The sequence below is a fragment of the Macaca mulatta genome, chromosome 4 (genome assembly GCF_049350105.2).
Source record: "Macaca mulatta isolate MMU2019108-1 chromosome 4, T2T-MMU8v2.0, whole genome shotgun sequence".
Taxonomy (NCBI): Eukaryota; Metazoa; Chordata; class Mammalia; order Primates; family Cercopithecidae; genus Macaca; species Macaca mulatta.
Window position 1 is genome coordinate 77,428,220 of NC_133409.1, and position 21,740 is coordinate 77,449,959.

General features: G+C 48.4%; 1 protein-coding gene across 7 annotated transcripts in view; it reads left to right on the top strand.

The window, feature by feature from the left end:
- Positions 1-21,740, top strand: part of TMEM181 (transmembrane protein 181) — a 110,124-nt gene that overhangs the window by 36,892 nt on the left and 51,492 nt on the right. For 2 of the 7 annotated variants that reach the window (XM_015137046.3, XM_077999614.1), the window contains exons 2-5: positions 8,738-8,841; positions 16,161-16,216; positions 19,167-19,257; positions 20,533-20,654. In XM_015137046.3, the coding sequence (XP_014992532.2) occupies positions 8,738-8,841; positions 16,161-16,216; positions 19,167-19,257; positions 20,533-20,654 (373 nt within the window). Of the gene's footprint in view, positions 1-731; positions 824-7,589; positions 7,840-8,105; positions 8,180-8,737; positions 8,842-16,160; positions 16,217-19,166; positions 19,258-20,532; positions 20,655-21,740 lie in introns of those variants that run through there. The other 5 variants (XM_077999618.1, XM_077999613.1, XM_077999615.1 and 2 more) reach the window with 5 other exon arrangements.

Here is a 21,740-nt window from a genome sequence, read left to right on the forward strand (position 1 = left end):
TCCTGTTCCGTGCTGTGGAAGCTTTGTTCTTTGGCTTTGTGCAATAAATCTTGCTGCTGCCTTTATGAGCTGTGACACTCACCGTGAAGGTCTGCAGCTTCACTCCTGAAGCCAGTGAGATCACAAACCCACCTGAAGAATGAACAACTCCAGACGCGCTGCCTTTAAGAGCTGTAACAGTCACCACGAAGGTCTGCAGCTTCACTCCTGATAGCGAGACCACGAACCCACCAGAAGGAAGAAGCTCCAAACACATCTGAATGTCTCAAGGAACAAACTCCGGACACACCATCTTTAAGAACTGTACCACTCACTCTGAGGGTCTGTGGCTTCTTTCCTGAAGTCAGCGAGACCAAGAAGCCACCAATTCCGGGCATACCACCACGCCCAGCTAATTTTTGTATTTTTAATAGAGACTGGGTTTCGCCATGTTGGCCAGGCTGGTCTGGAACTCCTGACCTCAGGTGATCTACCTGCCTCAGCCTCCCAAAGTGCTGGGATTATAGCGTGAGCCACCATGCTTGGCGGGGAGCTGGGGTTCTTGAGAGGTAGAGTAACTGCCCCAGGTTACCCTGCAGTGGATGGGTCCAGGCAGCTGGCTCCCATCCCAGGTTCATAACCACCAGGCCGCACTGCCTGGAGCCTCCTGCTAGGGCCAGTGCTGCTTGTGCTGAGATGGGGTTCACTGACCAGTGAATGTTTGACTTCCTTGCTTCCTGTGGCCTGGGCAGGGTGTTTGCTGACCTGACCAACACGTTCCTGCATGTGTCACTGGGCTTGCAGTCTGGAAAGGATACACATGAACTCACTGCTCTTTGGGTAGGTGAGGACATTGTTTATTAAATTGTGTTTTGGGGTGGTTAGGCCTTGAATGTTCACATAATAGCTTTTTTGAAGCCTACTTAATTTTTTTTTTTTTTTTTTTTTGAGATAGGTTCTTGCTCTGTTGCTCAGGCTGGAGTGCAATGGTGCGATCTCAGCTCACTGCGACCTATCCCTCCCAGGTTCAAGCGATTCTCCTGCCTCAGCCTCCAAAAAAGCTGGAACTACAGGTGTGCTTCACCACACCTAGCTAATTTTTGTATTTTTAGTAAGGACACGGTTTCAACATGTTGGCCAGGCTGGTCTTGAACTCCTGACCTCAGGTGATGCACGTACCTCGCCTTCCCAAAGTGCTGGGATTACAGGCATGAGCCACGGTGCCTGGCTTGTACTTAACTCTTGAGTAGCTAGAGAAATGACTTATACCCAAGTTGGCTGATTGAAATTTTAGAGTCCTGTTCTGCTCCCTTTGAGAAGTTTCTTTTCAAAACCCATTAACTGGTAGGTTACTTGAAAAGGAAAGATTTTAGTGAGGGGTCAAAGAGTGCATGTGAGGGAGTGGTGGGCCTTCTTTCCGCCCCGACTTTCACATGCTGGATGTGCGTTTGTGGGTTCCAGTTCCACCTCCACACCCTGCTGCCTGGGGCCTCAGTGGGCTTGTATCCTCCCACCCCAGCCTGTGTTTCCCCACTTGTAAAATGAGCTGATGTGCCTGTCTCACAGCGAAGCTCCCAGCCTGGTCCCAAATAGGTGCTCAGGAAATGCCTTCTCTCACCTCTGCTGCAACCAGCTGGAGGGGAGACTTCACACAGTGGGTCTTCGGAGATGCTGTTAGAACGAAATCCAAAATGCTTTCACACAGAAAAAGTAGAGGATAAAAAGCACAGCCATCGTTTCTAATTGCCTGGCAGAGTTCTTGTCACACTGTTGTGAGCACCATGTTTATGAGTCCACTCGTACCTGCCAGCAACTCTGTGGGATGAATATTCTGCCTCTCTCCATTTTGCAGATGAGGACAGTGAGGGTCTGGGGAGCTGTTTACTTGCCCGCTGTCCTGTGGTCAGGAAGTGGGGAGCCAGGCTGTCAGGCAACAGGCTGGCTTTTTGGGTCAAAGGAGAAGAGATTATTTTTATACAGATTGGAAAAATAAAAACGACAGTGTGAGAATGGGCTGGGAGATTTAAAGTCCCTGCCTACTGCTCAGATCCTAATTTGTCAGTTCTTGAGTGGGAGATCCCAGCATCAGTTGAACAAGTAGCAGGATGTGTAGTATCAAGAGTTCTCAGTCTTACCCGCCTACCATTGTGGTGGCTTGTGGAGACCGAGATGAAGGCGTCTCTCACACCCCTTGGGCCCCTGCTGTGGGTGGTGGTGTTGCTGGGTTCTGTAGAGGTGGGAATGCTGGTGCTGGCTTCCCTCCCGTCTCTGTCCCTGTCACTGCAGGACAGCAACTTGAGGTGTTCTCACGTCCTCTGCTCACCCGGATTGCATCTGTTTTGTGGTTCTGTGCAGCGGTCCCAGGATGGCTGAGTGCTTGGGGAGTGCTCGCCTCCCCTGCTGTGCCCTCCTGCCCCTGCTTTCTGAAACCACATGAGGCCTCTGGGAGGGGCAGGCATTTACTGGGCAAAATTGTGTTGGTGCCGTGGTCCTAAGGCGCTCAGTGCATCTAATGGGGTCATGGCTTTACAGCTGGCTGGGCTTGAGCAAGCCTTGTGGCCTTGAGGACCAGGTCCCAGGGAGAAGGCTTTCTGGATGGGGCCACCAGGAGCTGCTGTGCCCCAACTACAGAGGCAGAGGGCCAAAGCCAGAGACACAGACAGCAGGAAGAGACAACGCTGGGGGGAGGAAGTTCAGCGTTGTAAATCAGTGGTTCACTTACCATTTACCATTGCAGGGAAAATAGAACATGGAGGAAAATAGAAAAAAAACAGGGGAAGAGTGAGTTAGTAAAAATGAGAGGTGTCGAAAGTTACTGGGCCTGCACCATACCTAAGGCACAGTGCTGGCCTCTGGGGGTGGGAGGGGAGCTGCAGGTGCAGGGAGGGCATGGGGGTGGATGCGCAGTGGAGCCCCTGTAATGAAATCCTGAAAACTGGTGCACCGTGTCCTGCGGGCGAGTGGACGGTTGCTTTCTCCCACAGAGCCTCATGGTGGGGGCAGGGGTGGAGTGACCTGTCAGTGGCAGCAGGATGTGCAGTGCTCCATGGCAGGGATGACTGTTGACTGTCTTGCATTCTGAAAGGACAGTTCCCGGCACCTCAAGACAGGTTTTCTATGCCTGTGTGACTTTGTATGTAGAGTTTCCTTTTAAATTGTTTTTTATTTCTGTGGTGTGTGTATTGGTGGAAAACTTTGGATTTAGTAAAGTATCCGAGATGAATCTGAATGGATTCTTCCCGGTCTCCTGGCTTGTGTACCTGGAGGGTTGGAGGAGTTGTGTCCTGAGATGGGCGAGGCCACAGGCACAGGATCAGGGGTTTGGTGTGAGGCAGGTCATGTGTGAGGTACCTGCTTGATAGCCAAACGGGCGTGCCAAGTGGTTGAGGGGGGGTCTGGAGTTGAGGAAAGAGGACTGGGCTGAGGTTTAGAGCAGGCCATAGTTCACACCTGCGTCCTCTTGCAAGCCTGAGACAGGATGAGATTACCAAGGGAGTGAGAGTAGAGAAGGTGAGGGGACAGAGAGCAGTGTGTTCCAAGACGACGATGGTGAGGGAGGTGATGGGGTCAGGGAGCTTCCAGTGTTGTACTTAGCAGCTTCGTGATCTAGGGCAAGTAACAGAACCTTCCTAAGTCTGAGCTTTCTCATTTGAAAGGGGTTGCAATAGTACCTACCTCGGGGTTGTGATGACGGAGGGAGCGCGTAATTCACATAGGATACGTGCAGGGTGGCAGGAAGGCTGGAGAGGGATTGTGGGGAAGGATCTCGGGGACTTTGAAAGGCCTGTCTGAACTTGATCGAGTTGGCTGTGGGGCACCGTTTCCTGAGCAGGGCAAGGCTGTTACAGTGCCGTAATGGCACAAAGGAAGGCGCATTTGGGGGTGATGGCAGCAGCTGGCAGGAGTTTTTGGGGCCTGGACAGTGGGATTAGCATGCTGGGGATGAAGAGGAGCTGGGGAACAAGGACTCAGCTCTTCCTGGCTGGCTGAAGGTATGGGAGGAGCGAGAGAGGGGCATCTGAGTTGGTGCCAGGTTTCAGGGTACGAGAATGGAGAAAGGGTGGAGGCAGGAAGTGGGCAGTGGAAGCGGACTTTTCAGTTACGTTATTTTGGTTTTTCACTCAGTTTGAAACCTTTTGACCTTAAAGTACTGTAGGGCTTCTAGGTGAAAATGTGTTGGCCGACCTGTTTCAGAGGGGGTAGGGTGGGCAGGGAGGATGGCTCCCGAAGGCAGGAAGGATGGAGAGAGAAGCAGCAGATGAGCTGGTGTTGGAGGACTGATGTGAGGGGTGGCCGGAGTCTAGGGCTGGAGGTTTCAGGAAGCGCACGGGGACAACAGAATTGAGATGAGCAGAGGGAAGGCCTGGGGTCAGAGTATATTTTCTGCATCACAGCCTTGCCTCTGGTGTTTAGAAATACCCTCCCTTGGGGGACTGATCAGAGAGGGCTGTGAGCTCTCGGACACTGAGACTTACTCGGTCGCTGGTCTAGGCTAGCTTCATGTTAGAGACCTGTGAGCATTTCTGCAGGAGGTAGAGCTGCCAGTGGGTTTCTGGTGCAGAACAGGAGCCATGTTCTGAAGTGGCTGGGGACTCCAGCTGTTGTGGTCCCTGAGCTGGTCTCACAGCAGGGGGCTAGGTTAGTTCTGGCAAAGACACCCCCCCTCCTCCATCTTTACCTTGACTTCTCAGTGTTTTGTTGTTTTGCTAATGAGCCACAGTTTTGGAGCTACGATTGATCTGAAACGGAGTCTTGTTTCTGAGGCTTCAGAAGTCTCTGTTTTTTTGACTCAAATCTTTTTTATTTTAATTTTTTAGTGACAGGGTCTCACCCTGTTGCCCAGGCTGAGTGCATTGGTGCAGTCTTAGCTCACTGTAGCTTCAAACTTCTGAGCTCAAACGATCCTCCCCGCTCAGCCTCCAGAGTTGCTGGAACTACAGGCATGAGCCGTGCTGGGCTGGTTCAGAACTTTTAGATTGGAAGTTGAGAGCGGATTGTGGAGGGGAAGGCATCGATCGTTACGTAGAATCATCCTGTCCTGGTGCTGCCTCGGCCCACGATAGCCCTGCAGGCTGCAGAGGGTCGCAGGACCCTAGGCCCTCCAGCGAGGATGCCTGCTTGACAGGAAAATGAAGACGGCGGAAGCCAGGGCCTGGTGCCCACCCTCTCACCCATGAGCTTGGTGCAGCACAGGCGGTTATATCCAGCTTACACTTGCTCAAGAAGACGGATTATGTTGTTTCCTCTGTGTCTTTTTTCCTTTGAGTTGGACGACTTGATTGCTAAACCGGGAAAATTTGTAATAAGTTGGACTTAAGTAGAAGTTTTCAGGAAGGGGAGACGATGGATTTTATTGAGCCTTCTGAGAGAGACTGGCAGGTGCCTGGGGTGGGTTGTACCCCCATGCCCTTTTTCTTTTTTAAAAAAAAATTGAGACGGGGTCTTTCTGTGTAGTCCAGGCTAGAGTACAGTGGCACGATCTAGGCTCACTGCAACCTCCACCTCCCAGGTTCAAGTGATTCTCCTGCTTCAGCCTCCCAAGTAGCTGGGATTATAGGCATGTATCACCACACCTAGCTAATTTTTGTATTTTTAGTAGAGATGGGGTTTCACCCTGTTGTCCAGGCTGATCTCGAACTCCTGACCTCAAGTGATCTGCCTGCCTCGGCCTCCCATGCCCTTTCTGGGATCGCAGGCGTGAGCCCCTGCACCCAGCCTCTCATGCCCTTTCTTAAGGCCTCTTTTTGCAACGTTGCTTCCCATTTGCTAAATAACTGCGCTAGTAGGGGGTCAATAGTGTGTTTTTGAAATCGAGATTTAAAATATAGTTATTCTGGTTTTCTCTGGTTCCAAGTAATTTCTCTTGTGCTTTCAGCCTCTGCTTGGGGAGTTCTCGGAGCTCCTTAGTCTTGGGACTGTCACCCTGAGAATGGTGCAGTGGAGGAACTCAGAAATAGCAGTGTCATTGTTGAAAAGCCACTTGAGCAGTACAGCAGAGGGTCAGAGATAGCAGAGTGTTTCCGTACACTCTTCTTCAATTCACAGGTGGGGAAACTGAGGTCTGGAGACAGTGCACGTGCCCAAGATGCTGCAGCCCTGCCCTGTGCACCTGCACTCCGCAGAGGTGGCTCTGGAACGGCTCCAACCTACACCAACTCCTCTGGGCAAGCCCTGCGTCTTCCCCTCAGGGAGCACTTCACGTAACCTGGCGCGTTTATCAAAACGAAGACATTGACCTTGGTGCCATACTGTTAACTGAACTACAGGCTTTATTTGCATTTCCCCACCACCTAGTCCATTTAGTTTTGTGTCTTTTTTTTTATTTAACTGAAAAGGCTCTGAGCAGCTGTCTAGGAATCTTCCATTCTGCAATTTTTGTTTGTTTGTTTTTGAGATGGAGTCTCGCTCTGTCGCCTGGCTGGAGTGCAGTGGTGCGATCTCCGCTCACTGCAACCTCCAACCCCCTGGTTCAGGCGATTCTCCTGCGTCAGCTTCCTGAGTAGCTGAGATTATAGGCACGTGCCACCACGCCCAGCTAATTTGTTTTTTTGTTTTGTTTTGTTTTGGTTTTTTTTTTTTTTGAGACAGTCTCGCTCTGTCGCCCAGGCTGAAGTGCAGTGGCGCCATCTTGGCTCATCTTGGAAGCTCCGCTTCCTGGGTTCACGCCATTCTCCTGCCTCAGCTTCCTGAGTAGCTGGGACTACAGGGGGCCCGCCACCACGCCTGGCTAACTTTCTGTGTTTTTTAGTAGAGACGGGGTTTCACCATGTTAGCAGGATGGTCTCGATTTCCTGACCTCATGAGCCGCCCGCCTCAGCCTCCCAAAGTGCTGGGATTACAGGTCTGAGCCACTGGCCGCTAATTTTTGTACTTTTAGTAGAGACAGGGTTTCATTGTGTTGGCCAGGATGGTCTCAATCTCCTGACCTCATGATCCACCCACCTCGGCCTCCCAAAGTGCTGGGATTACAGGCGTAAGCCACTGCGCCCGGCCCTCTGCAATGTTAAAGCAATAACATATTAAACACACCATGCTTACACTAAGGAATAGACTTAACACCTGGTTAATTGCGGAAGGTCAGAGGAGACACTTCTTTCCGGTCCAGGCTTCACACTGCAGGGCTTGCCCAGAGGAGGTGGTGTAGGTTGGAGCCGGCAGCGCCATCCCAGAGCCACCTCTGCGGAGTGTGGGTACAGAGGGCAGGGCTGCGGCATCTTGGGCACGTGCACTGTCTCCAGACCTCAGTTTCCCCATCTGTGAATTGAAGGTGTTGAGTTTGCTCCCTGAGGTCATTTCTATGGCTCCTGGGCCTCTGAGGATCTGTCAAGCCCCAGAGCTGAGTTGGGGCTGGGCTGCCTCCTTCCCCAGCTCTCGTCTCACGTTCGTGGGTGAGTGTTTTCACCGAGTCCTGGGGCAGCCGTGGAGGCACCTGTATTTTATTTCTTCACTCAAGTGACCTTGGTCTGTGTGCTCACTGCCCAGGTGGCCACGCAGGCCCTGCTGGGGCCAGCGGGCCCAGCCTTATCAGAGCCACGTCCCAGAGGTGTTGACTCACGGCCTCACCCTGGCCCTGAGGCGGGCCTGGCAGTGACTGCCTATTCTGCAGCCGCAGTCTCAGGCATGTGCTGCGGGGGTGTGGGCACGCAGGCCCATGTGAGCTTTGGACCGTGAAGCCAGTAACCTTCCTGCAGGGCCGGGCTGAGCCTGTGTCTGCCTCCCCGGGTGGGTGTGCAGCTGCCTGTTCCCAAGGTGAGGTGCCCAGGGTCCTTCCTGCTGGCCTGACTCCTAGGACCAGAACATGCGAGGACGACAGAGAACACAGAAGACAGAGCGAAACAGACAGCACCGCGTGTCCGTCTGGTCTGTGGGTCTCCTCCTCAGGGCACAAGGCGGGGGATGGCCGCACCCCTTTTGTCGGTGGTTTGATTGGGACACATTCATGCTCATGCGTCCCATGCTGCTCAGAGAAGCAGAGCTGTGCCTTGCGACAGAGACCGAGTGTTCCCAAAGCCTCACATGTACTGCCTGGGCCTTTACAGATTTTTCTTTTGTTTCTTGGCCCCTGATACAGGGTGTTCTAAAAGAAATGATTCCTGCCCCTGGTGTTTTCCTGTGACCGGGCAGGAACCTGGCAGGGCGAGTGGGTTTCCCTGTTGGTGTAAATCACAGAGAAGTGCACAGCAAGGCAGCGTCCACGCTGGTGGGTGGCGCGAGGGGAACCTGAAGTTGTTGAGGACTTGGGACGGGAGGAATCAGGCTGTGGGCTCGTGGGAATGGCAGAGGAGTGTGGTGCTGGCAGGACTTGGAGCTTCAAGTGGAGCCTGATGGTGTCACCCCTGTAGGCTGTGTGCTTGTGGGTGTGCCTGTGTGTGTGCGCGTGTGTATATGTATATGTGTGCATGGGGTGGGTAGTGGGGTCTGGTCACTGCCTCTGTGGTAGTGACCCTTGGGGGGGTCTAGGAGCCCCAGTGCGCTCTCCTTGAGTGTGGGGTTGGTGTGCCGCGTGCAGACCGTGGTGACCGGTGTGTCCACGGACCCTCTAACCCAGAATGTGCAGGAACACATGGCTCTTGAATCGGCCGCCGAGGCTCTTTTTTTCAGGAGGTCACCTGGTGGCAGTGCAGGCCCACTTCAGAAGTGAGGGGCTGGGAGGGGAGGTGGGCAGTGTCGTGTGGGGAGGGGTGTTGCTGTAGGGCCGCCTTCGTGTGACCCCCGGGCCTTCCCCTGACTGTCCCTCACTGCTGGCTTCTGCCCCCAGGCTGGCGCCCATGCGGCTCTACACGCTCTCCAAGCGCCACTTTGTCCTCGTGTTTGTCGTCTTCTTCATCTGCTTTGGCCTGACCGTCTTCGTTGGGATCAGAGGTAAGGTTCGGTTTTTACTCAGTGAATCTTTTGCCATGTGTGGTGGCCCTGGCGTGTTGCTTTCAACCAGCCCAGCTGTGCCCCTGTCTCCCATTGCCAAGGGCCCCAGCATGGAGGGAGAAGTGCCCACAGGGTGGATGGGTCCCAGTCCTGCGCTTCTAGCTGCTCTGTTTCTCCTGGGGGAGGTTCAGTGAGTAGCCCCAAGTAACCCTGTCTATGCCCTGTGCAGCAGCCAGGGGCAGCCTTGACCACATGCCTTCATTGGCCAAGCAGACATTTTTAATCTGCTGTGCACCAGGCCCAGCTGGGCACTGATGGATTCAGGACATGCTGCCTGGTGGGGGAGACAGGCCACGAAAGAGCTCCGATGCAGCTGATGGGGTTGGGAGGAGAGTTGAGGGGCTGACGGCTGTGAGCATGGGGCGGGGTGGCTGCAGGAGCAGTGAGATCATCTAGGCCAACGCCCTTTCTCATGGATGGAGAACCTGAAAAGCCAAATGGTTTTCACAAGGTTCTCAGAGACCCAGGTGTCTTCAGCCCTGTGCACAGGGCAGGCAGCCAGGAGCCTGACTTGTTTGGAGAGAATGTATTCCATTGCTATGTTTCCGTCTTAAATATCTGTCTCCATAAGGGTGATTTCTAGTAGATGTTGTTTAATCGATTTACTTAATGCTAAAGTGTGAACGGCAGTTAGGCTTAACCTGTCCCAGAGGCAATTTGTGCCTCAAAAGGCTAGTTTCTTAGCCAAAACTGGGTTGGTAAATGGACGAGGAAGCTGGCGGGGGAGGGTGGCTCTTCAGGTGCTGTTATCTGATGGTGATGGTGATAATAGCAACTGTAGCCAACTTCTTTCCCGTTAAGTCATCAAGAAGTAAAAATTACATTAATTACAGCACAAGATATATCCATAATCTTACTTGATTTTCACTGTTATCCTTTAAGATTGGAAGGGGAGGCATTAATATTCTCATGGTCTCCAGTCCCAGTGGGACCTCAGCCACCTTCTGTTCATTTAAGCTACTCTTCTGTCGCAAACGACCCTGATTATATCAAACCCTCTCCACTCTTGCAGAAATGTAAAGTGATGCACCACAGCTGAGATTCAAGCGATGTCAGGATTTCTGCATCCCCTTCTTTCTTTCCATACAGTACTCTATTAGTCAGAGTTCTCCAGAGAAACAGAATCAATAGGAAATACCTATCTGTGTATCTGCCTGCCTGCCTGTCTGTCTGTCCGTCCGTCCTACCTGTCTGTCTGTCTATTATAAGGAATTTGTTCACATGATTATGGAAGCTGACAAGTCCAAAGATCTGCAGTCAACAAGTAAGAGACCAGGAGAGCCCATGATGTAGTTCCAGTCCAAGCCCAAAGGCATGAGAACTAGGAGAGCTGATGGAGTAAATTCCAGCCGAGTCCAGGTCGGAGTCTGAAGGCAGGAGAAGACCAGTGTCCCAGCTGAACATAGACAGAGAGAGCCCGGGCAGAGAGAGCAAATTCTCCCTTACTCAGTCAGTATGTTTTATTCAGGTCTTCGATGGATTGGAGGGAGGGGTCCACCCATATTGGAGAGAGCAGTCAGCTTGACTCAGTCTACCGATTCACATGTTAATCTCATCCAGAAACAACTCACAGACAAAACAGAATAATGTTTAACCGAATGTCTCGGCACCCTGTGGCCCAGTCATGTTGACACATAAAATTAACTATCACAAGTATTCTGTTCCTGATTATTTTCTGTGATAAGTTCATTATTATTTTAGAGTTAGGAGTACCTTAGGGGACTATTGGCTTAGTAACTATCATTTTGCAAATAAGGAAATCAAGACCCAGAAAGCCTTGTTAGTGAAGACTAGAGTCCAGATTCTTCTTTTTTTTTTTGTTTTTTGTTTTGTTTTTGCCCAGGCTAGAGTGCGGTGGTGAGATCTTGGCTCACTGCAACCTCCTCCTCCCCAGTTCAAGCGATTCTCCTGCCTCAGCCTCCCAAGTAGCTGGGATTACAGGCACTTGCCACCACACCTGGCTAATTTTTTTTGGTATTTTTAGTAGAAACAGAGTTTCACTGTGTTGGCCAGTCTAGTCTCGAACTCCTGACTTCAGGTGATCCACCCGCCTTGACCTCCCAAAGCGCTGGGATTACAAGTGTGAGTCACCGCAGCCAGCTGAGTCTAGATTTTTCTGATTCCCAGTTCTTAATTCTTTCCAGGAAACCAGACTGCCTTACTTCCTGGGTTAGGAGTTCACTCAGATTGTGAATCTGTTTAAAAGGAGCCTCATTGTGAACACAACCCTCCTTCCTCCATTTGATGTATCCTTCTCAGCATTCCTAAATGCATTCCAGAGAGAGGTTATTGCCTTGGTTGTGTATTTCCTCCTTTTGAGTGGAGGATTGTTGGTGGCAGACGGGGGGTGGTCACTGAGGCAGCCCCGAAAAACTGACGTCACCAGTTGAGAGTGATACGTTTTGGAACAAATCGTTTTGTTTTTTTTTTTTTTTTTTGAGACAGAGTCTCGCTCTGTCGCCCAGGCTGGAGTGCAGTGGCACGATCTTGGCTCACTGCAAGCTCCGCCTTTCAGGTTTACGCCATTCTCCTGCCTCAGCCTCCGGAGTATCTGGGACCACAGGCGCCCACCACCATGCCCCGCTAATTTTTTGTGTTTTTAGTAGAGATGGGGTTTCATCGTGTTAGCCAGGATGGTCTCGGTCTCCTGACCTCGTGATCCGCCCACCTCAGCTTCCCAAAGTGCTGGGATTACAGGCGTGAGCCACCGTGCCCAGCCGGAACAAATCCAGTTCTAAATTAAATTAAAATCAGATTCACAGTGTTTCCTTTGACGACTACTTTTAAGGCCAAAACTCTGAAGAAATGCATTGTAAGAATCTGTGAAGCTTGGAGAGGATTCTGGAAAGATGGTGGCATAGGAATCAATGTTTTCTACTTAGACAACAGCTGCAGTGGCAGAATCTATATGGCGTAACTGTTTTGGAACTCCGGAGTCTATTGAAGGCTTGCCACTTCGAAGGGAATGCTTGTACATAGATTGTGGTTACTTTTGGTCAGTGCAGCTCTTAGCACAGTAGCAGGTACCCATCCTCCATTGCAGGCCTATAGCAGGCAGCTGAATGTGTGTTCCTAGAGCTTATAGAAACCAAGGTGGGCAAAATGGACCGTGTCTTCCAGATATCAGGGATCTGTGCTCTGATGGCTGATGCTGCTTCTGATCGCAGAAGTACGATGAAGTAAGAGTGGCTGCTGCTGCTGTACCTCTCAGTTGTTGCAAGCCCATCCCCCGCTGACTGAATTTGCTTCCGGGGGATTTAAAGGGCTGGTACTTTTTTACCCCTTCATTTTTCCCTTTTTCCTTTCGGGAATCAGACATTGAAGACCAGGACATTCAAAACTTCTAATACAGGGAAATTCAGAAAGTCACCACACCTGCCCAGAGGAAGGCACAGTCTCAGAAAAGACCTGAGAAGACCTTAAGTTTGTTTGTTTATTTATTTATTTATTTATTTATTTATTTTTTCTGAGACGGAGTCTCGCTCTGTAGCCCAGGCTGGAGTGCAGTGGCCGGATCTCAGCTCACTGCAAGCTCTGCCTCCCGGGTTCACGCCATTCTCCGGCCTCAGCCTCCCGAGTAGCTGGGACTACAGGCGCCCGCCACCTCGCCTGGCTAGTTTTTGTATTTCTTAGTAGAGACGGGGTTTCACCGTGTTAGCCAGGATGGTCTCGATCTCCTGACCTCGTGATCCGCCCATCTCGGCCTCCCAAAGTGCTGGGATTACAGGCTTGAGCCACCGCGCCCGGCCAAGTTTATTTATTTATTTATTTTTTTGAGACGGAGTCTCACTCTGTCGCCCAGGCTGGAGTGCAGTGGCCGGATCTCAGCTCACTGCAAGCTCCGCCTCCCGGGTTCACGCCATTCTTCTGCCTCAGCCTCCCGAGTAGCTGGGACTACAGGCGCCCGCCACCTCGCCCGGCTATTTTTTGTATTTCTTAGTAGAGACGGGGTTTCACCGTGTTAGCCAGGATGGTCTCGATCTCCTGACCTCGTGATCCGCCCGTCTCGGCCTCCCAAAGTGCTGGGATTACAGGCTTGAGCCACCGCGCCCGGCCAGACCTTAAGTTTAAACCTCAGGCTGATCCTTTGCACAGAGACAGTCTATAACAACACCAAAAACAAAAGTACAAAAATGAATAACAGCAAACCCTGAGGAAGGGGAGAGTCTGGTTTCCAGAGGTACTTTATTAGATTTAAGTATCCACTTTTGACAAAAGGTCACAAGGCGTCTGGGCGCGTTGGCTCACGCCTGTAATCCCAGCACTTTGGAAGGCCAAGGCTGGTGGATCACGACGTCAGGAGACCGAGACCATCCTGGCTAACACGGTGAAACCCCGTCTCTACTAAAAATACAAAAAAATTAGCCAGGAGTGGTGGTGGTCCCCTGTAGTCCCAGCTACTCAGGAGGCTGAGGCAGAAGAATGACGTGAACCCGGGAGGCGGAGCTTGCAGTGAGTTGAGATCACGCCACTGCACTCCAGCCTGGGCGACAGAGCCAGACTCCGTCTCAAAAAAAACAAAAAAACAAAAAAAAACAAGTCACAAGGCAAACAAAGTATGGCCCATTGAAAGGAAAAAAATGAACTGTCAGAATCTGTCTCTAAGACCATGTGACAGATCTGTTAGGCAGAGACTAAAACAACTGTCTTAAAGATGCCCAGAGAACTAAAGGAAGAGACAGGGAGACCATCAAGAAAACAATGTATGAATAAAAAGATAGAAAACCTAAAAGGAAACCAAAAAGAAATTCTGGAGATGAAAAATATGCTAGAGTGATTCAAAGGCAGATTTGAACAGGTAGAGGAAAGAATCAGTGAATCCGAAGATAGGACAGTGGAAATTTTTGAGTCTGAGGAACAGAAAAACAGAAGAAAAATGAACAGAGATGGCGGGACCTTGGGAACACTCAAATGGAGCAACATACACACTGTGGGAGTCTGAGAGGGAGAAGAGATAGAGAATGGGTCAGAGAGAATATTTCAAGCAGTGATGACTGAAAACTTCCCAAATTTGGTGAAATGTGAATATAAACATCCAAGAAGCTCAACAAACTCAAAGTAGGATGAACTCAAAGAGACCCACACCGAGATATAATCAAACTGTAGAAAGCCAAAGACAGAATCTTGAAAGCAGCAAGAGGGTGACTCATCACATACAAGGGATCCTCGTAAGTTTGTCAGCAGATACTTCATCAGATACTTTGGAGGCCAGAAGGCAGTGGGCTGATACATTCAAAGTGCTAAAAGAAAACTGTTGGCTGGGCCCGGTGGCTCACACCTGTAATCCCAGTACTTTGGGAGGCTGAGGCGGGTGGATTACCTGAGGTTAGAAGTTTGAGTCCAGCCTGACCAACATGGTGAAACCCCGTCTCTACTAAAAATGCAAAAATTACCAGGCGTGGTGGTGCATGCCTGTAATCCCAGCTACTTGGGAGGGTGAGGCAGGAGAAACACTTGAACCCAGCAGGGAGGTTGCAGTGAGCCGACGTCGCGCTGTTGTCCTCTAGCCTGGGCAACAACAATGAAACTCTGTCTCAAAATTTTTAAAAAAAAGAAAAGCAGGGTCTTGAGATATTTGTATACCCATGTTCAATAGCAGCATTATTCACACTAATTGAAATTGTGGAATCAACCACAGTATCCATTGACAGATAAATGGACAGAGGAATGAAATGTGGTATACACATACAATGGAATATTTAGCCTTAAAAAGTAAGGAAATTCGGCCGGGCGCAGTGGCTCATGCCTGTAATCCCAGCACTTTGGGAAGCTGAGGTGGGCGGATCACGAGGTCAGGAGTTAAAGACCAGCCTGGCCAACATGATGAAACACCATCTCTACTAAAATACAAATATTAGCCGAACGTGGTGGTGAGCACCTGTAATCCCAGCTAGTTGAGAGGCTGAGGCAGGAGAATCGCTTGAACCTGGGAGGCAGAGGTTGCAGTGAGCTGAGATTGTGCCATTGCACTCTAGCCTGGGCAATAGAGTGAGACTCCGTCTCAAAAAAAAAAAAAAAATAAGTAAAGAAATTCATACAGAAGCTATAATATGGATGAATTTTGAGGACATTATACTTAATAAAATAAGGCAGTGGCAAAAGTGTAAATACTGTAAGATTCACTTACATGGGGTACTTAGAGTAGTCAAAATCATCAAGACAGAAAGTAGAGTGGTGGCAGCCAGGGGCTGGGAGAGGGGAATGGGGAATTGTTTGATGGGCACAGTGCTTCAGTTTTGAATTGTGGAGATGGATGGCAGTGATGGTTGTATGGTATGAATGTACTTACTACCACTGAACTGTACACTTAAAAATGGTTAAGAGGGGCATGGCATAGTGGCTCACACCTGTAATCCCAGCACTTTGGGAGGCTGAGGTGGGCGGATCACCTGAGGTCAGGAGTTCGAGTGACCAACATGGTGAAACCCTGTCTCTACTAAAAATACAAAATTAGCCGGGCGTGGTGGCGCATGCCTGTAATCTCAGTTACTCAGGAGACTGAGGCAGGAGAATTGCTTGAACCCCGGAGGCGGAGGTTGTGGTGAGCTGAGACTGTGCGATTGCACTCCAGCCCAGGCAACAAGAGCAAAAATAAAAAAAATGGTTAAGATGTCAAGTTCTTGGATCTATAGAAAAAAAAAATGGTTAAGATGGTAAGTTCTTGGGTCTATAGAAAAAAATGGTTAAGATGGCAAATCTTACGTATATTTTGTCACAGTAAAAATTAGGAAAAAAGAATCTATGAGGTTCGTATACCTGTTATTTCAGTTAAAACTTTATGCTTTCCTACTTATATTAGCAAATATTATGTTTAAAGCCCTTAATAAATATTTTTGGAAGACGAGATTAATTGGATGAGCAGATAAGCGTGTCTTAGGTTTTGGAAGAAATCTTTTTATTTTACAGAATATGTAAGACAGAGTCTCTATAGTTAATGCCTTCTTGGGCCAATGCATGTAGAGAGAGTTCTCACTGAGAGCTTAGCAGGGCATTTCCTGTGGAAACCCTCTGTGTTGTGTGCCAGTCATGCTGGTTGACTTGTGTTGGCAAATTGTGAAGCACGGCAGAGTGTATATTCTGTGTCTGTGTTTGTGTGTTTATCTTTTACTTACACATTGTATAATCTCTAAAGAAAAAAAACAGGTAAATTAAGGCCATCTCCGTGTAATGTATGAGCCTGTCTTGGAATTTGGAAAAAAAAAATACTAAATAATCAGTATCACTATAACCTGCTTTTATCCTTTTCTGTTACACTTCAGGACCTAAAGTGATCCAGACTTCCGCGGCTAATTTTTCACTAAATAATAGCAAAAAGGTAAGACTGGGTCTGAGTGGCAGCTGGGTGGTGGGGTACATTATAAACCTCAGGTCACTGAGAAATTGTTCTGCTTAAGAGTCTTTAAGGTAGCCCGCCCTTGCCTTGGCTTCTCAGGCAGCACACATTTCGTCTTCCATTGTCAGCCACTGGCCTCTGGGTTCTTGTTTGCTGAAGTCGCCATTTCTGCTGTAACAAACATCTCAGTACTTAGGAAGATGGTAGTATTACCTCTTAGGGAGCAGTTGTTCATTTCCGAAGAGTGATTAACTCATCCTGATTCCTTGTCTCTGTAAGTCCTATCAGATTGTAATTTTTAATAATGATACCAGTTAGGTGTCTCATCTTTCTCATATTTGCCCAGGTTAAGAATTGGCCTCTGTCAGGTTTCTAATGGTACAGTTCTTTCTAATGATTACTTTGTATTCCTTGTGTGAACTCAGTTTAAATGAAAAATCCTTTAAAAAATACACCTTAACTTGGCTGGGCGAGGTGGCTCATGCCTGTAATCCCAGCACTTTGGGAGGCTGAGGCGGGCAGATCACGAGGTCAGGAGATCGAGACCATCCTGGCTAACATGGTGAAACCCCATCTCTACTAAAAATACAAAAAAATTAGCTGGGCGTGGTGGCGGGCGCTTGTAGTCCCAGCTACTCCAGGAGGCTGAGGCAGGAGAATGGCGGAAACCTGGGAGGTGGAGCTTGCAGTAAGCCGAGATTGTGCCATTGCACTCCAGCCTGGGTGACAGAGCGAGACTCCGTCTCAAAAAAAAAGCCTTAACTTTTTACCACCTTTGGAGAAAAACAGAGGTTCTTTCAATTGGAAAATTTTGGTTTCCTTGAATACATGCTAACTTGTGAGAGCCTGGACAACTAAACCTTTTTTTGTGTGTGAAATATAACTATCTATAAACTGAACACAGTTGCCCTGCATCTTTGAGGCACCATGATATGTATAGTTTAAATCTGATTGTATGACCCCAAATCCCCCTTCCCTCTGTTCTCACACTTCCCTGCGAGTTTTCTACCCTTATAATTTTGCAAAAAGGCAAAAGAAGAAAAAGTACTAAAACTTACACCATTTGATTCTTCTCTTTGCTACTGGTAGTTTGAAAGGGCCCTCTGCATAGCCTGTCTTCACATTTCCTTTGCATTGCTTTATTTTCTTTCACTGTTGACCTGATGATCTGATTTGAAGAGGTGCTGCCGTGGACTTTCCTGGTAGTAGTTCATCTTTTACAGTTTCAGTCTCTCAGGGTGAGTCTTTTTTTGACACTGAACACAACAGCCGTTCCACTGAACTGACTTGCTTCCAAGAGACCATCCTCACTTCACTGAGACAGTAGCTCATTCCTGGAGAGATTTCCTGCCTTGATGGTTTTTAGGCAAGTCTCTAGTCTTAGGGATTTTTATTGAGACCCTGACAGAAGTATTAAGACACAAAAACACATTCATTTGAGACTAGCCTGGGCAACATAGGGAGACTGTCTCTACAACAAATTTAAAAATAAGCTGGGTATGGTGGGGCATACCTGTCGTCTCAGCTACTTGGGAGGCTGAGGTGGGAGGACCACTTGATCCTGAGAGGCTGAGGCTGCAGTAAGCCATGATTGCACCACTGCACTCCAGCCCTGGGTAACAGAGCACCACCCTGTCTCAAAACACACACACACACACACACACACACACACACACACACACACTGACCTCCAAAGACGATGCATTCAAATAATGCTTTTCTTTGGAACCATGGATGGGCTGCTTCAGTAAATCTCTCTGTGGTCGGCTGTTATTAAACACCAATATTACATCTTTCAAAAGATACTGCAGAAGAATCATTGACAACATTCATCACCTCTAATTTTTCTCCCCAGGGGTGTCAAGACTTTCAGAAACGTAAAAATAGCAGACGTCAAAGAGCAATTTTCCTGGCATATAGATACTAAATAAATAATTCTTGGCTGGGTGCGGTGGCTCACGCTTGTAATCCCAGCACTTTGGGAGGCCAGGGTGGGCTGATCACAAGGTCAAGAGTTCGAGACCAGTCTGATTCAGAGACAATGAAACTCCCCTCCATCTCTACTAAAAATACAAAAATTAGCTGGGTGTGGTGGCAGGTGCCTGTAATCCCTGCTATTTGGGAGGCAGGAGAATCACTTGAACCTGGGAGGCAGAGGTTGCAGTGAGCTGCAGTGAGCTGAGATCTCCAGCCTGGGCGACAGAGCTAGACTCCCGTCTCAAAAAATAATAATTCTTGAGATATGTTATCTTGTAACTATGAAAGCATTCCTTTGGTATTCTTTATTATCTTATTATGTATCTCATTCTGCTCATTTTATTGTTCTTCTAAGATGGTTTTTTCTTGGTATTTAAGTAAGTGTATTGTCCCCAAGGGTCCAAATGTGGAAAGTGCCTGCTTAGAGGTTTCTGTGAGAGACAGACATGAATTGGAGCTGGAAGTTAGTCCTTTCTTCTTCTGGAAGGCAGAATGTCACGTAGTTGAAAGGAAAACCTCATGGCCGGACGCGATGGCTCACGCCAGTAACCTAGCACGTTGGGAGGCTGAGGAGGGCGGATCATGAGGTCAGGAGATAGAGATCACCCTGGCTAACACGGTGAAACCCCATCTCTACTAAAAATACAAAAAATTAGCTGGGCATGGTGGCAGGCACCTGTAGTCCTGGCTACTCGGGAGGCTGAGGCAGGAGAATGGCATGAACCCGGGAGGCAGAGCTTGCAGTGAGCTGAGATCGCGCCACTGCATTCCAGCCTGGGCGACAGAGCGAGACTCCGTGTCAAAAAAAAGAAAAAGGAAAACGTCACATATTTCTGTTTCAGAGCTAACACTCAAGCCTTTTTTGCTAAAAGTAAAGTTTGTGTGTTAACATGATGAGGTATTTGGTAGACTCAATGAAAAGGTCACATGGATTACTTTGTTTTTTTTTCTTCAGCTAAAGCCAATTCAAATACTTTCAAATCCACTGTCTACATACAATCAGCAACTATGGCTGACATGTGTTGTTGAGTTGGACCAATCAAAAGGTATGGAGCTTGACATTTTGGGATGATTCTTCTTTTTACGAAGAAACATCGTATTTTAGATGTTGACTTCAGAATATTCGGACAAGTGCTCAAAGATAGATGTATGAGGATGTCCATTATTATTATAGCAACAAATTGGAAATCCCTTAAATGTCTTCCTGTGGGAGAGAAAGTTACAACAGATACACGTCCTCCGTAGAGTCCTGGTCAGCTTAGCTCAATGGCTGCATGGTGTCAGTGCTACAGCTGCCAGCCTTTTCCAGTGAGGATCTGGGAGAGGATTAAGACCTGATGCCCTAAAGTAATGGTTCTGGCCCCCCAGGGACACTTGCCAATGTCTTGAGACAATTTTGTCACAAATGGAGAGGAGGAGGGAGAGCTCCTGGCATCTAGTGGGCAGAGGGCAGAGATGCCGACACCTCCCGCCCACTTCCACAACAAGGAGTTATCTGGCCCAAAATGTCAGTGATGCAGAGACTGAGAAACCTTCCCCTAATGCATCCATTGTTCAGGATGAGTTAGCTTCTGTCAATCTACAGTGGCACTAGCTTTATATCATCCTGGGGAGAATGGAGAAGAGACCCAAATCATTTTCTGTTCTGTGGTTCACATGAGACACTCTGGTTGAGAAAGGATTTGAAAAGATAACCCCATAACCACAGTAAATGAAGTGAAACAAATACATTTACAAAAAAATTATCCCCTCTTTGTACCATTTCAGAAAGCAAAAAATTCACATTACTAGGTATTCATATGTCTAGAAAATGGCCTGGAAGGATAGACACAAAATATGAATTGTGATTATCTCTAGGTGGTGAAATTCATAGTATTTAATTCGTCTTTATATTTTGTTATGATTTTTTAAATGAGAATATAATTGGAAAAACCTATAATTAGAATAAATCAGAAATCTGTTCCTATTTTTGGTATAGAATTTGGTAAGTTAAAAATGTATGCGAGAAATTAAAAATACAAGTTCATTAACCATGAAATATTTACCCTTTTTTTGTGCGTGAAGTGGAAGTGAAACTGATGGATCTGAAGTGCAGGTTTTGACGTAGACCCCCTGGGTCTTGGGTTGGAATCTAATGGAAAGGCTTTGTTTGCTGGGCAATTAAGAGATTTTCAAATGTACTGAGGCCAGTGTGGCCTAAGGACCTTACGGGCTTTCTGTGTTTTCCTGGCTCCAAGGTCATTACAGAGCCCGGAAGGCACCTTTGTAGGTGTGATGTGCCTGGCATGGTCTCTTAACACTGAATTTTTTTTCTTTTGTAGAAACTTCTATTAAGACAAGCTTTCCCATGACTGTTAAAGTCGACGGTGTAGCTCAAGATGGAACCACGATGTACATTCATAACAAAGTTCACAACCGGACAAGGACCCTCACATGTGCAGGGGTGAGTGTGTGGGGCGAGCCCTACAGTCAGCCCTCAGGCTGCATACACATTTAATTGTAGAAGATAGCATGGTAAGAGGCTTTGAGAAATTGTTCTTAAGTGAGAAAAATGGAGTCGTAGCAAAGATGGCATGAGAAAACTTACTTAATTTTATAGTTGGATACCCTTGAAAATTCTTACAAACGTACACATGCATTCACACATCCATAGTGCGTGCACACATGACTGCCAGCCAGCCTGAGCATACATGGTACTTGTTTTTACTGTGTGTGTGACCTACTGCCCAGTGTGTCCCTAATGAATGTTATGGGCTGCCACCTCATACGAACGTCTGCCACCGGCTGTGGTCACTCGTTTTTTGTTTAGTTTTGTTTTGTTTAGAGACAGGTTTTTGCTCTGTCACCCAGGCTGGAGTGCAGTGGCACAATCACAGCTCACTGCAGTCTCAAACTTCTGGGCTCAAGCAGTTCACCTGCCTTAACTTCCCAAGTAGCTGGGACTACAAGCGTGTGCCACCAGGCCTAATTTTCCATGGTAACTCCTGACTGAGGCTTTGGGTTGTTCCCAGCCGCGTGATGCATGCCCTGATCTGACTGTGTGAAGCTGAGTACCTGGGCCTCTTTGGGGTCAGGGGCCTACCTTTTTGAGCATCTGCTTCAGAGTACAGTATGGCTGACGCATAGGAAACCTGGGGTCCAGAGTGGGCAACGAGCCCTCACGTTTGATTTCATTGGCACTGTATTCTGTTCTGAGTCCAGAGAATCAGAACCAGATCCCTGCTATACAGCAAGGAGTCCACCTCAGACACAATAGGTTATTGGCAGCGTGGAGAACTTGGAGAGCATCAAAACAGGGCAGTGCATTTTCTTATAGGATTAGAAAAGTAATGTCAGAAGCCGCATGGCAAGTAGTTTTCTCTGCTAGGTGTCATGCCAAGTACCGTCCACTCACTGTCTCATTTGAACCTCACAGCAGGTCCATGAAGTAGAAACTACTATTAGAGCCTGTTTTGTAGAAGAAGAAACTGAGGCTTAGAGAGGTCTAAATCATCGCCCAAGGTAACGCAGATACTAAGTGGAGTGCCTG